Genomic DNA, 14,962 nt, shown 5'->3' with positions numbered 1-14,962 from the left:
GACACCTCATCTCTACAAAGAAAAGAAAAGAAATCTTTGGAAATCTAAAACATTCCACATGGCAAGATTTTAAAACTTAGCAATGAAATGCTCATTTGAAACAAAGATGCTCCCCCCGCCGCCCGCCCACTGAGTGGGCCATTAGGAAGCTGTGACCTCTGGAGTTGATTGGTCATCTCTTTGGGACAGCAGAGAGCAGGAGTGGCTCAGGGAAAGAAAGTGTTCAAGTGATGGACTCCAGACCCTGGAATATGGCTGTGATGCTGTTCTGTGATTTCCCATTAATTCCAAGGTGCACACTGATATGGAAAATGCTTGCTTTGTAGGAATATTCTGCCTTATTTCTTTGAACTTTTTCTCAAAAATATCCTTTTTCTGAAGGGAGGAGGCTTGGGGCGGGGGCCACACAGGACTTCCCCACCCGTTGGGTGGGTGCCCTCTAGTGATAAAACATGGTAAGGCCTCTTCCCTAGAGACACGGCAGCCAACCAGGACAAGAGTACAAAACAATGTTCCTCAGACTTTGCCAGCAGGAAAGCACAGACGGAGTGACATTAACCCAGGATCACGCTCTAGTCAGGCAGGTCAATTCTCCATTATATCAGAGGTCTTCAGGAGGTGTCTACTATGCACTCAAGAACCTGTGTGTTTCAAATGCCTGGTGGAATTGTCTCCTGCTCTCGCTCCTTCATCAATGTCCTCTGCCCTGAGAACTCCTTAGGGATCTTCAGTGTCACCGCTCCTGCCGGCGCCCCCTTTGGTGAGGGCCTGAGTGATGGTGCTGAGGGCTCTGTCTGCCAGTTTCTGAGACCCCTGGTTCAGGACTCTGCAAGTGCTGATGGTGCTGAATTCTGCACGCAAGTGGGGTGCATGCCACCCTCCCCATTCTGCACGGCATCTAGGCCCAGGGGCATCCTGCCTGGACCTCACATCTCTTCCCTGGAACTAGCAGCTGCCCTCTGTAGTCCTTCTCTCCATAGGGCTGGGCAAGAAACAGGTCTGTGAAGTCCTCAGGCTTCCCCGTTTCTGGAATCCAACACTGAGGACCTCGCTCGATGCAAAAGGTGAGGGTGGGGCAGTCTCACTGACACCCAAACAAACAGCCCCTTGTCTTCAGTCAAAACCAGCGCCCTTCATAATAGTTGAAAGGTGGATAGCGGGGCTCGGTGGCTCAGCCTGTAATCCCGCGCCTTTGGGAGACTGAGGTGAGTGGATTGCCTGAGCCCGCGAGTTTGAGACCCGCCTGGGCAGCGAGACCTCATCTCTACAATAAATTAAAAAATCAGCCGGGCGTGGCAGCGCATGCCTGTAATTCCGGCTACTTGGAAGGCTGAGGCAGAAGGATCGCCGGAGCCCAGCAGGTCGAGGCTGCGGTGGCCAGGAGCAGCCACTGCACTCCAGTCTGGGCGACAGAGTGAGACTCCAACTCAAAAAAAAAAAAAACGAAAGGTGGAAGCAACCCAGGTGTCCACTGACAGACGAATGAATAAACAAAATGTCATACAATAAACACAGAGAATATTATTCTGCCTCAAAAAGGAAGGAAATTCTGACTCATGCTACAACTTGGATGAAACTTCAAGACATTACGATGCATAAAATAAGGCAGTAACAAAAGAATAAATACTACATGATTCCACTTACAAAGGGAGGATCCAAAAAAACTTGAAATTTATTTATTTATGTATTTTTTAAAAAATTATTTTGTTTTAAAGATGTAGGGTACAATTCAGGATTAGGTATACAAGTGGTCATAATACAGGTAAAACTTGGATCTACCTTTGGTCCCCACTTTGCCTGGTTTGAGATCAGGTACCCTTATTAATGTAGCAAAACCTCAATTTCTCAAGCAACTCATCTTTGACAAAGACTCCAACAACAATCACTGGGGAGAGGAGAACCTGTTCAGTAAATGGTGCTGGGAAAACTGGCTGACCACGCACAGACTAATGAAGCAGGACCCCTACCTATCACCATACAAAAAAATCAACTCCAAACGGATCCAAGACCTAAATGTGAAATCCCAAACTTTAAGAATCTTAGAAAATGCAGGAGACACCCTTATAGAAATCACAATAGGCAACCAATTCCTGATCAGAATCCCAAGAGCTCATGCCATAAGAAAATTGTGTATTCTTTCATGTTTAAACTCCAGTCACCTTCAAGGTACTTTCTCTTTGATTCAGTACACCTTTTTCCACTGCTCAAAACCGTTTTTAAACTTGTTTAATTTGATGCCTTTTAGTGCTTCTGTCATTCTGGGTTTCATCTCTTCCACGTTGGCAAAGCATTTCTCTTTGAGGACTTTTTTTCATCTGAGGAAACAAAAGAAAGTTGCTCAAGTCGGGCTCGGTGGCTCAACCTGTAATCCCGCGCCTTTGGGAGGCTGAGGTGAGTGGATTGCCTGAGCCTGCGGGTTTGAGACCCACCTGGGCAACTTGGCGAGACCTCATCTCTACAATAAATCAAAAATTAGCCGGGCGTGGTAGCGCACGCCTGTAGTTCCAGCTACTTGGAAGGTTGAGGCGGAAGGATCGCCGGAGCCCAGCAGGTCGAGGCTGTGGTGGCAGCTCAGTCTGGGTGACAGAGTGAGACTCCAACTCAAAAAAAAAGAAAGTTGCTCAAGGCAAAATCCGGTAAATAGAGAGGGTGGGGCACCAGGGTCATGACAGTTTTGGGTCCAAAACTTCTGAACACTCTGCTTGATGTGGGCAGGTGTGCTGGTAAATTACCAATCATGAAATGGGCAAACACGGTGAAAGAATCTCCCAAAAAAATTTACTGAGGCCAAACTCAGTCTCTCACAACTACCCTAGCTGGTACACGGATGCCAATGGGTTCCTAGAACACTTACTTAGTGGAGAAAATCCACACTACAAGGAGTTCACCCTCCAAAAGACAATTCCAGGGTTTTTTGTGTCCCCCACACCCCCCACCGCCCTGTATATCAGGCATCTAGAGTAGTCAAATTCATAGAGATAGAAAACAGAATGGCAGCTGCAAGGGGTGGAAAGAAAGGGAATGGGGAGTTGTGTGATGGGTACGGAATTTTAGTTTTATAAGATGAAAAGAGCTCTGTCGAAGGAGAGTGTTGATGGCTGTACAACCGTGTGAATATACTTAGGACCACTGAACCGAATACTTAAAAACTGTGGAAAGTGTAAATTTTATGTGATGTATGTTTTGCTATATATGCATTTTTTAAAAACCCAACACCCTCTTGCATATCCACATCCTGGAGAGACCTGCAGGGCCTTGACAGGAAGATGTCCCTGTGCGTTGGACTGTGGCTCGTGGCAGCACACTCAGATTCCCTAGGGAGATGTGAGAAGAGACTGTGTCAAGAGGACAGATGGCAGGGCTGAGCAGCAGATACTGTGACGAGGCAGAAGGAGGGGACCCCACGGCTCATCCTGCCTCACACACCTCACTCAGCCATGGACAGGGCCAGGCGGCAGCAGGCACTGATCCTTCTCCCCACTTGCCTCGCCCTTTCCTTCTCCCTCACTGCCATAGTCAGCAGCCACTGGTGTGAGGGGACCCGGCGGGTGGTGAAGCCGCTGTGCCAGGACCAGCCGGGAGGGCTGCACTGCATTCACTTCAACAAAGGTAATGGTAGTGATGGCGGCATGGATGATGGCAACCAGGCTGTCCAGTACATTTGGGAGCTGGGGGACGACAAGTTCATCCAGCGCATGTTCCATGTGGGGCTCTGGCAGTCCTGTGAGGAGAGCCTCAACGGCACAGGTGAGTGTGGCCGGCAGGTTCTGGGGATGACAGGTGCAGGGTGGTGCAAGGGCTCTGGAGTCGGGCAGCCTGGGTTTGAATCCAGCTGTCCACTGACTGTCTAATGTATTCTTGAGCAAGTCCTTTCACCTCTCCGAGCCTCAGTTTTCTCATCTATAAAATGGAAATGATAGCAGTACTTATCACCAAGGGTTAAATAAAGACTAAATGACTAGGTTAATATCAAACACCTGCAACAGTGTCTGACATATTTCAAATGTTTATTAAACATTGGCTTTACCATCTGTTATTATCACTCAATGCCTGGCATTCAAAATCCTTTGGGAATCAAAGGTGGCCCCACCCAACTCTAAGATGCATCCCTGTTATTTCTCCTGCATTTGTAACAGTCTTGGAACAAATCTTTCAAATCAGAGTATTTTTTTACCTCAGAAAGACCCAAGGAGAAAAGAATTTGACTCTTTGATATTAGACAGCCTGGATGTAAGCCCATGCTCAGGGCCAGGATACTCTTCTCTTTCTGCTTAGGAAGAAAAACCTCTATGGGTGGAAAAAGGAGGACTCCCACACCAGTCTTCATTTTTCTCCTGACCTCAGGTTTATGACATTAAATTTCTTGTACAACTTTTTACTTTTCCTGAAGTTTCTGGTTGCCTTCTATTTTCCCTTCCTCATAGCATTAAAAAAAAATTTTTTTTTAAATGCATAAGTAAAAGGCAACAAGAACAAACCCTATGGTATGCTGCATGCCCTTTCCTCGACCCCTACCAGTGGTGGTCTCCAAAGGACTGTGCTCAGTCCTACCCTCCCATGCATCCAGGTCAATGCCTGTGACCTTTGCTTTAAGTATAATGCAGACACTGCAATGGTGCCTGAAGCTAAGACTACTTAAATATCTCCCTGATTCCTCTTTTCTTAGAGAATGCTATCTTCCTATGAATCTATTCTCTACCTTCATGGACAGATGCAGGAGGCTCATGTCCCAGCATTCTGGAGGGTTCCCAAGAAAGTCTCAGATTTCTGGTTTGTAAACTGTCACCACAATATGCATAGGCAAACTGCTTAGGAAATTGCATTTCCTTTTCGAGTCCCCATCTGAGAACTGCCTACAGTATTTCTATTTATAGCTATATATGTGTCACATCAGTTATCAAATGTATTGCCCAAAGAGTGTTAAAAAATCCAAGTTCCCTGTCCTGGAAGTTCTAATTTAATAGGTCTAGAATGGGGTCCAAAAATCTGCATTTTTAAAGTAGTTTTAACCAAAGTAATATTTATACATAGACAAGAGACACTCATTTTGAAAGGTTAATAAGAAAATTCAACAGTCTCCTGCCCTTCCCTCTCCATAACTTAGTCCCACTTTAATCTTGTTTCTTCTGGTATTTGGCTTCCATATCTTTTAAAAATATGCTGACATTGCTATGTCTTCATCTTAGACATTATCGACTTTGAGTAATAATAAATAGGATATAACTTTCTCACACCACGACATTCCACATGCCTTCCACCATTTAAAAAATAAATTTGTACTGCTGTATTATTTAAATCAACAGACCCAAAATTTACTTGATTGTATCTATGTTGTTCATTATAGTGTCAAAATTGTTGCTATGACTACATTTATTACTGTGTAGAGCTTTTTGCTTTTCCCGGAGTTTTTCATTGCCTTTTTATTTCCCATTCTCATAGCATTAGTATATTATTCCTCTGAAATCTATTCTATCTGTATTCTTTTTTTTTTTTTTTTTTGAGTTGGAGTCTCACTCTGTTGCCCAGACTGGAGTGCAGTGGCTGCTCTTCTGGCCACCACAGCCTCGACCTGCTGGGCTCCGGTGATCCTTCCGCCTCAGCCTTCCAAGTAGCTGGAATTACAGCATACACTACCACGTCTGGCTGATTTTTTGATTTATTGTAGAGATAAGGTCTCACTGCCCAGCGGGTCTTGAACCCACGGGTTCAGGCAATCCACTCACCTCAGCCTCCTAAAGGCACAGGATTACAGGCTGAGCCACCGAGCCTGGCTCTATCTGTATTTCTAATGTACCCCCTTCATGATTAGGATGCACACTTAAGTCAGAGAAGTATACCCCAGAGTACAGCAAAACCCTCTGGAAAGAGGGGATTCAGCAGAGTGTGGAGTGAATTCACTAATAACCATTTCCACATCAGGCATAGGGTTAGGACAGTGGAAGTACTCAAAGGAGAGTGAGCCCTAGTGTTGAAGGCTAAGGATCCAATAAGAGAGACTTAAGAGTAAATAAATAAATAAATAAATAAGGAAAAATATGACAATGGTTATAATAAAGACCCCTCTGTGATATGGAAATAGAAAGGAAGGAGAGGTTATTTACAGCTCGAGCATAGGGAAGGCCTTATAAAGGAGGCAGCCACTGTGCCAGGCCTATAAGTTTGCGATTTTAATAGATGAAGGCTGGGGATAAGGACTTTCAAGGCAGAGGGAACTGAGTGAGTCAAGATCTGAGGCAGCATAGCTCAGATATTTGCATCAGAACACAAAGCAAGGGAGAAGAAGAATCCTTTCCAGGAAAGGGGTCTGGTTGTAGAAGAACTTAGCTCGAGGGGCTCTTTCATGTCAGAGACAGCTTCTCCTCCCTGCAACATGGTCACTCCAGTGCAAGGAATTGAGAAAGACATTTCCTAGAAAGGAAAGCCTCACTGGAGAAAATTGGAAGCTTACTATTTGTAATAAGAAAGGAAGGTAGGGTCAGAGTAGAACCTGAAATTGAGGACAAGAGTTAGACAATTACTTGTGGGAGTTGCTTCCTCCTTAACCAAGGAACTGGGTGGTGGTGGAGGGGAGAACCTACATGGGCTGGAATTGAGGAATGGGTGGAATTGGATATTCATGGAGCACTAGAAGCAGCTACCTGCATATGCTGTGTGTCCTACATAGTCACACAAATACTACGCAGTTAGATGATATGAAGGTTCTCAAGGTTTCTAGTGAAAAATTGTTATCCAGTTTGTGGCGCTGGCATGGTCTTTTCAGCCTAAAACAGGGGTTGAAAGCAGAGGTTAAAAAAAAATGTATGAGGCTCTTTATTTAAAAGAAGTCTCCTTGGCACTTTTGCTAACCCACAGCGTGTTTATTTCTCTCTCTCTCAAACACATACACACACACACACACACACACACACACACACACACACACACACACACGTCTTCACCTGGATCACACTACTGAAGGGTTTTTCTTTTTCTTATATTGTCAGGAACACATGTTGAATTCTGAAGGTTGGTGTTCACAATGATTCATGTAATACCAAGGATAAATAAAGGATGCAGTTCTTGACCTCTCTCTTCATTCTCTTTCTGTTGCTTATAACAGAATACCTGAAACTGACTAATTATAAAGAAAATAAATTTAGTTCTTACAATTAAGGAAGCTGAGAAATCCAAAGTCAAAGGGGCGCAACTGGTGACAACCTTCTTGCTGGTGGGGACTCTCTGAAGAGTCCCAAGGTGGTACATGGCATCACATGGTGACAGGGATAAGTGCTAACAAGCTCTTTCAGGTCTCTCTTCCTCTTTTATAAACCACCAGGTCCACTCCCATGATAACTCATTAATCCATTAACCCATTAATCCACTCACAAGGACAAAGACCTCATGACCAATCATCTCTGAAAGTTCTCACCTCTTAACACTGCCACACTGGGGATTAAATTGAACATGAGTTTTGGTGGGGACATTCAGCCCATAACAATTCCTTTTTGATTTATGCACAACTATGTTCTTGATGTCAGGACAGAAAAAGACCTTAACAAGTGCCTCCCTGGATGTTTTAAGGATTATGCCACAGAGATGCATTTTGAAATGCTCTTTATAAACATAAACAAAAAAGAGTTTTGATAGTCAAACAAATTTGGAAAATATTATAGTTTCTTCTTGGAAATTCACAATGTAGATTAGCACATCGAAATCTCTGAGAAGTCCCACAATAAAGAAGTTAGTTTAATATTACATGTCCCTGTGTTTCTCAAAATATGTTGACCACAGAAGAAATTTTTTAACATATAAAAGGGAATAATATTCTGTGAGACTATTGATCTGTGGAACACGCTTTTGGAAAAGTTGGCCTATAACAACAGAGTCATTTTACAGATGGGAAAACTGTGTTCTAGAGGTATAAGTGCCCCGTGGAAGATTGTACAGATGTACTAGATACGATGGAGCTGGGCAAGGAACTCAAATTGCTTAACTCTTAGCCCTGACTTTTCCTGCTACCTCACAATGCACAAAACTTAACTGGAGGGCAACAACTCTTATAACTGTCAGTGAATAATTCTGTACCCATCAAAGTGAAAAAAAGGACTCTCCTCACATTCTATATCTTACTTACCATAATAAGGTCATCCAGGTACATCAGGGTCTCTAAACATTGTTATCACTTTATTAAGAAGGAAGAAAGGGCCGGGCTTGGTGGTTCAGTCTGTAATCCCAGCACTTTGGGAGGCTGAGGTGAGTGGATTGCCTGAGCCCGCGGGTTCGAGACCAGCCTGGCAACTTGGCGAGACCTCATCTCTATAATAAATTTTTTAAAAAATTAGCCGGGTGTGGTAGTGCGTGCCTATAATTCCAGCTACTCGGAAGGCTGAGGTGGAAGGATCACCAGAGCCGAGCGAGTCGAAGCTGCGGTGGCCGGGAGTGGCCACTGCACTCCAGTCTGGGCAACTGAGTGAGACTCCAACTCAAAAAAAAAAAAAGGAAGAAAGAAGAACATCTTCCCCACAACACCTTTCCCCACCAAAAGCATTATCACCTCCGTGTGTTGCAGGATGCCCCTAAAGCAAAAAAATTTAGAATTAAATTTTTACACAATCATAAATAGATACCAAATATGTTAGATAGAAGGCAAAACAAAAGCTATACATCAGGAGTCACAAACTCCAGCGCCTATAGGAAGTAGTAACAAAAATGGGTGAAGCAGGGTTGCTGGGAATGCCAATGACTTTGAACCTTCTTGCCTCAGCTAAAGGGGTCAGCCTCTGGCTCAGCTCAGTTTTGTGGTCGTGTGCACTTGTAAGCGCGATATAGCATGATCAGACCCTCTGATTTTTCCAGGGAAGTAAGATATTTGGATTTCTTTGTAAAATTTCTGAATTTTAAAATTTCTCTAAGATGTCACACAAGTCAAAGAAATCATGCCTGCTGCAGGGTGTAACTGGGGCTAACGGTTGGAGATTGCTCTATGCAGATGTCTGCCATCTAGTCTACTTTGTCACAAATGCCTGGGAGATTTGGGACATAAGAAAGAAAAGGGTTCAGACTGGAGGTTAATGTGAAGAAATCCACACAGTGCTTTGGAGAAAGGGTCGGGAGGGCCGGTGAGCTGAGTAGAGCTGGCAGTGAGGACGCCAGTCTGGAGAGCGTGATCCTCGCACTAAACAAGTCTAGGAAAGGGGCTTCTGGGTGTTTGCCACCCCAGATCTGCTGCCCCACAGTGCCTCCCTGGGTTTTTCCTTCTGAATTGTCTCCATCTCCCTAAAACTGACCCTGCAGGGAAGCTCTTATCCGGGGTGTCATTTCCGAACACCCTCTGCACAAGCCACCTCCAGGAGTTCTGTCCTTTCTTCCCAATGTCTGGAATGCCCTTAAAAGGAGACCACGCCTTTTATTATACACTAGGAAATGAAGGTTTGACATGAAAATTCCTGGCCAAGGCAGTACATAAAATAAATGTTTTTATTCCTTAGGTGAGCCCATAATCAACAAAATGTATTGATTCCAGATTCTATGCTGTTCTGCTGAATTCAAAAAGTTCAAGGTGGGTGGGGGTGGGGAGCAGGGGAAGAACAGGCAGATGCGGGATACCAGAGTGAAGCACACAGGACTTGGACTCCACTTCTTAGGGCAGGCTTGCTGTGCCACTTGGCCGCAGAAGCACTCAAACTATGTAACACCCGCCTCTCTGGCTTCATGGGATTTATAAAGATTTTTTCACTTAATCCCACTGGCTTTATTCAAAAGGAACACTATTTCTGAGGATTCATATTAATCAAAGGGGTCACTGTGGTCTGACTCTCTGGACCCAAGCTAAAATCACCCTTCTAAGCTATTGTGAATTCTCCTAATCTCCTTGCCTGGCCTCCACTGCCTTTTTTGCCCAGCCCTGGTTCTGAAATGACCTCATCTTTATTCCTGTTGAAATAAAGCTTTCTTTAGAGGACAAGCTAAACCCTCACTCCTCTGTGCATTAGCAGATGGTGTTGTGGAAAAAGGTACTGAGTCTCTCTCAGGTGGGAAATCCCGGTTTTCATTTTCTCAGTCTACTAACCTGTTTGAGCCTGGCCTCCAAGTCTGTAGAGATACCTGAAATTGTCTTTATTGATAATTAAACACACAAAAATGCATAAGGCAGTTCACAAAATACTTTTACAACTTTCTCATCAGAGAACTTTTATTATACCCATTTTGCAGATGAAGAAAGTGAGGCTCAGAGAGGTCAGGAAACCAGGCCTGGTGGATTTAAATGCCATATGTTGCCCATGATATCTACCTGCTGCTTTTGCTGCAGGCCTGACTCAGGAGAGGATGGTTAGGACCTTATGTGGTCATGTGAAAAAAGGTGCTGACCAGCCTCAAAGTGTTCTGAGAGAGAGCAGGGTATGAGTACTGAGGTTTCCCAATGCTTTGGGGACTTCCCTGGTAGAACTGGGGAGACACGGATGGTTTTGTTACCACTATGGCCGCAATACTGCTGCTGCTCCTGACATCAGAGAATCAACCAGGAAAATCATCCAACCACATTCATCCAAAGCCGACTTAATTAAGATGCAGGCCACTGTGACTGCACAGGAAAAAGCAGGTCTCTGATCCTGATGCCCTTGGCTGTAGGTCGTGTAAATACTCTTCTTCCCAAAGCTCAGCAAAAGTGTGGGGGAGTGAGACCAAGGGTACTTGGAGTTTTACAAGTATGAGCACAGCAGGTCTTGAGGTTTATGAGCAGTAGACATGTACTGCCAAAAATATGTACCTGCTCATATGTGTGGTCCTTTCCATGTGTCATGGATGGAATGTTTGTGCCCCATCCCCAAATTCATATGTTGAAACCCTAACCCCAATGTGATGGTATTTGGAGCTGGAGCCTTTGGGAGGTAATTAGGTCATGAGGGTGGAGCCTGCATAAATGGGATCAGTGCCCTTATGTGTCTAGCTGGTTCTCTTTCTGCCATGTGGGAACGCAACAAGAATCTCTCTGCAACCTAGATGGCCCTCACCAGAACCCAACCATGCGGGCACCCTGACCCCAGCCTTCTAGCCTCCAGAACTGCAAGAAGTAAATTTCTGCTGTTGACTAACCATCCAGTCTATAGTAATTTGTTATAGCAGCCCAAACCGACAAAGACAGCATATAATTCTGATGAGGAGGAAGGAGAATGCTGGGTTGCACTAAGGAACCAAAAAGATGAGCTCTGTGTTGGAAGGTCAGGTTGATGGAAAGAGGACATAACAGCTAAGAAGAGGAAATAGGGAGCTATTGTGAGTTATTGGAGAGGAAAGAAGTTACCTGGGATTTTCCCTCCTATAAGAGAAAGACATTTTTGAGGTCTAAAGAGACTCCCCAAATTTCCTCCCATTCCTGGAAACTTCCAGCAAAGGTAGCTGATGTGATCCTTGCCCTTGGGGTACTCAGAGTCTAGAAATTATGATTCCTGCTAACCACAGGCAAAAAGACCCCAGTAGAATTGATTTTATTTCAGTAAGTTTTAAGTGCTTATTAGCCATGATACTTGCTGTCCTATATATTGTTTCATGTAACCTTCAAAGTAAGTCTAATGTGGGGACTATCTAACCTATCTCAGTGATGAGAATGCCATTCCTTTGAAGAGTCCATGAAAAATGTGCCATCGATTTCACACCTTGCTCTGTTTTCACTCCTACCAGACTATTGGGAGCAGCTCCCTGCATCTCAGGCATCTTTGTATCCTCTGGCCCCTTTCCTGCTCTTTCCTGGATAGCATTAAGTCAGTGATGTAGTGAGACAGCATTGGGCCCGGCCACCGCAGACCTAAGCTCTAACACTGAAACTGCCTCCACCTGTGTTGTCTTGTGCAAGTTCATTTCCCTCCAAGGTCCTTGGACCCACTCTAAGGGATGAACCAGGTAATTTCTCTGCCTCCTCCCACTTGACAGTTGGTGATTCTATTATATTTTGGGCTGATGTGTAAGTGGAGAGAGTGGGGCACTTCGCTGGGACAGGACCCCAGAGGGTGACATACCATGGTCTCAATTCTCCATCTGTCACTCCAGATCAGAATCTGATTACATCTGCCTATCAAGTGAACATCCACGAACTTAGCGCTTTCAAGAGAACTACATCTCTAAGGCACAAGCCTTTTCACAGGATTGTACAACATGACAGATGACACTCACATACAAAGAACACCCCCCAACCCTGGAGCACGTAAACGAGTCTGGTGGTGGTTGGAGGTTAGTAGGTTCCACCCAATATCTGGTACACACAGAGTGACTTTTCTTTCAGAGTCAAAAAAGCATGATGGGACGCAAGAGACAGGCCGACTTGCAATACTAAGGGACCTGGTAATAGACATGGTTCTCAAAGCTGCTCTAATTCATTTTTTAAAATTGTTACCAACTTTAATACTTTCCCTTTAACCATAAACAAATTATTTGAGACTCTTTCCCTGGTCTTAGACTTGCATTATCAATTCAGATGGGCTAGATTATACCACAATAACAAACACCACCCCCTCCAACATCCCAGTGGTTTAAACCAACAAATTCACTGATAGCTCATTCTACATGTACTTTTCAGGTTGGAAGGGGGTTTCTCCTCACTGCAGCCATTCAGAGACCCAGCCTGATGAAGCCTCCTTCTTGCCATGTGCTTCTGTGATCACAGAGCGAGGGAACAAGAATTGGGTAAAAAATACATTGACTCTTAAAGTTTCGGGCCAGAAGTGGCCCTTCTCATATCTGCTTCCAGTTCATTGGCCAAAGAAAGTCACATGGCCAAGCCGGAGTTCAATAGGCTGCTCCCACAGAATGAGGTACTTCATCACTGTGAGCAATAAAGCTGTCTGCCACACTTCACATTCCTTGTTCAAAATGAACTAGGAACAGCTAAGGGACTAGAAACACCACATGTCCCCTAATTGTGAAGTTCAACCCTACTTATGGATGTATTCTCTTTGTCTTTTAGATGAAAAGTGTAGGAGTTTCCAGAGTGTAGTACCAGCTGAAGAACAAGGTAAAATACCTTACTCATGCTCTGCCCACCAGCAGTCTTCACAATTTGGGCAATTCTTATTGTTTTATTGAGTGGGAGGAAAATGAAGGTGTTATTGATGGTTTTTTTTCATTGTCAAGTCCAAAAGCTAGAATCACAGGCTCTTTGCACGTGCCCTACAGTCAGTGGTGACTGACAAGTGTTTAATAATCAACTTTGCAGAGGGAAGGGGAAGCCCTGATTGGCAGTGTTTGCCATTTTCTGTGGTGTAAATCTTCCCACTGTGGCCAACTTTTGACTCTCAATGCAAGGTGGATGCAGAGGTGGGAAGAGATAAGCTCTGGCACACCACTGCCTACCGCAATTTTCCTTCTCTCCAACACTCATTAGAATTTGTAATTACTTGCTTAGTATCTGTTCTCTCAGTTGGAATAGAGGTTTGCTGGAGGCATGAGTTACATCCATTTCATTCATTGCTGTGTCCCCAGAACCTAGCTTGCCTCATTGTAGTCCTTTACAAATATCAGTTTCCCTTCCTGTACTCTTTCTCCACTCCCCTCCCCATCCAGCACAGTTCCTTGAGGCCACGGGCAGGATCCCATCCAGAGGGTAAACAAGTGGCTCACACAGAAACAAACGAGGTTTTGGTATTTCCAGACAGAGCTCTTCAACTCTCAGTCTCCTCTGCCCATGTTTAAGTTTGTGTATCTTTTTCTTTAAACAAGCAAATATAATGTCTTCTGGTGGAATCAAAACAGCCTGTTAGCATTTGAACTGGGGCATGGAGAACCCCTAGCCTTGCTCAAGTCCTCACACCAGGGTTTTGCAGAGTTTTTTTTTCCTCTCAACTATGAGCAATCCTTGCAAATGTCTCTTTCGGGCCTGAGGAGTACCCTTTCATTGCCAACCTTCCAAGATTCAGCAGAGGCACCTCTAACTTTTATTCCAGGGTGCCTGGTTTTTTATGGTTTGTTTTAGAAGTGAACATTTCAGTACTCTGAATGCCCAGCATTTCCATCATCCCTTTCTTTTGCAGGTGTTTTGTGGCTGTCCATCGGGGCTGAGGTCCTGGATGTCCTTCTGATATTGATAAGTGCCATCCTCCTGGGCTCCGGAGTGAGTTGTTGCAGCTCTGGTTTAAACTGGCTCAAGGTGGATGCCTCTGTGGCCATTCTCATGGTACTGGCAGGTACTGTGCAATGGCATCCTAGAGCAGGCTGCCCCACATAGAATGCAGAGTTCAGACTGGGCACACCCATCACCAAAGAACAGGCTGGCTATTTCCTGTCAATGACCAGTTGAGCAGGACAGCTTGTCCCCTGGATAAGTCACTAATTAATCCCACTGGGTGGAGACAATGTTCTTCAGGTAACTGATGAAAAGGTAGACACAGATGGAAAGTGAGATTTATCCATATGTCTTTATCACAACCAGAGTAGCAGGTGCACTGGCTCTGAGAACTGAAATTGCCTCATTGAATACAGTGGTTAGATGTGAGTCCCTGGAGGAATCCTACCCAGGTGCGATGTCTCCTTGATGATTGTGTGACTCCAGGCAAATTATTTAACTTCTCCAAGACAGAAAGTTATAAAACATCTAAAAAAAACTTTGATGATTACTAAATAAGTGTTCACCTAGTATGTAATAAGTACTCAATTATGGTAGATTTAAAAAATTATTATCCAAGTTTGGTATAAATCTTCCATAAAAAACTCCTTTTTTTTTAGTTCTACTCCTATATTCTCCAAAAAACCTTAAATCAACTTAGTTTGGTCTCCTAAGTAGACCTTTTCACCAAGAAAGAATTCTGAACAAATGACTTCCTTCAGTTCGTCTAGCTGGAGACACCAAGCTCTGTTAAGTTAATACTATCTCAGTCCAATTTGTACATCATTTCTTGATAAGCATCACACATCTTTCCCAAGTCTTTTTTCTTAATTGCTCTTTTTTTTTTTTGAGTTGGAGTCTCACTCTGTCACCCAGACTGGAGTGCAGTGG

General features: G+C 44.2%; 1 protein-coding gene across 1 annotated transcript in view; it reads left to right on the top strand.

The window, feature by feature from the left end:
• The first annotated feature begins 3,437 nt into the window (after positions 1-3,437).
• The window catches only part of GSG1L2 (GSG1 like 2), an 18,392-nt gene continuing 6,867 nt past the window's right edge, over positions 3,438-14,962 (top strand). Inside the window, exons 1-3 of the mRNA XM_021706143.1 lie at positions 3,438-3,747; positions 12,938-12,985; positions 14,001-14,153. Coding sequence (XP_021561818.1) covers positions 3,438-3,747; positions 12,938-12,985; positions 14,001-14,153 — 511 coding nt within the window. The remainder of the gene's footprint in view (positions 3,748-12,937; positions 12,986-14,000; positions 14,154-14,962) is intronic.

The sequence above is a fragment of the Carlito syrichta genome, unplaced genomic scaffold (genome assembly GCF_000164805.1).
Source record: "Carlito syrichta isolate Samal-C Ts95f unplaced genomic scaffold, Tarsius_syrichta-2.0.1 Scaffold315198, whole genome shotgun sequence".
In the NCBI taxonomy this organism is placed as follows: Eukaryota; Metazoa; Chordata; class Mammalia; order Primates; family Tarsiidae; genus Carlito; species Carlito syrichta.
Note: the sequence above shows the minus strand (reverse complement) of the source record. Positions and strands in the feature narration are given on the sequence as shown.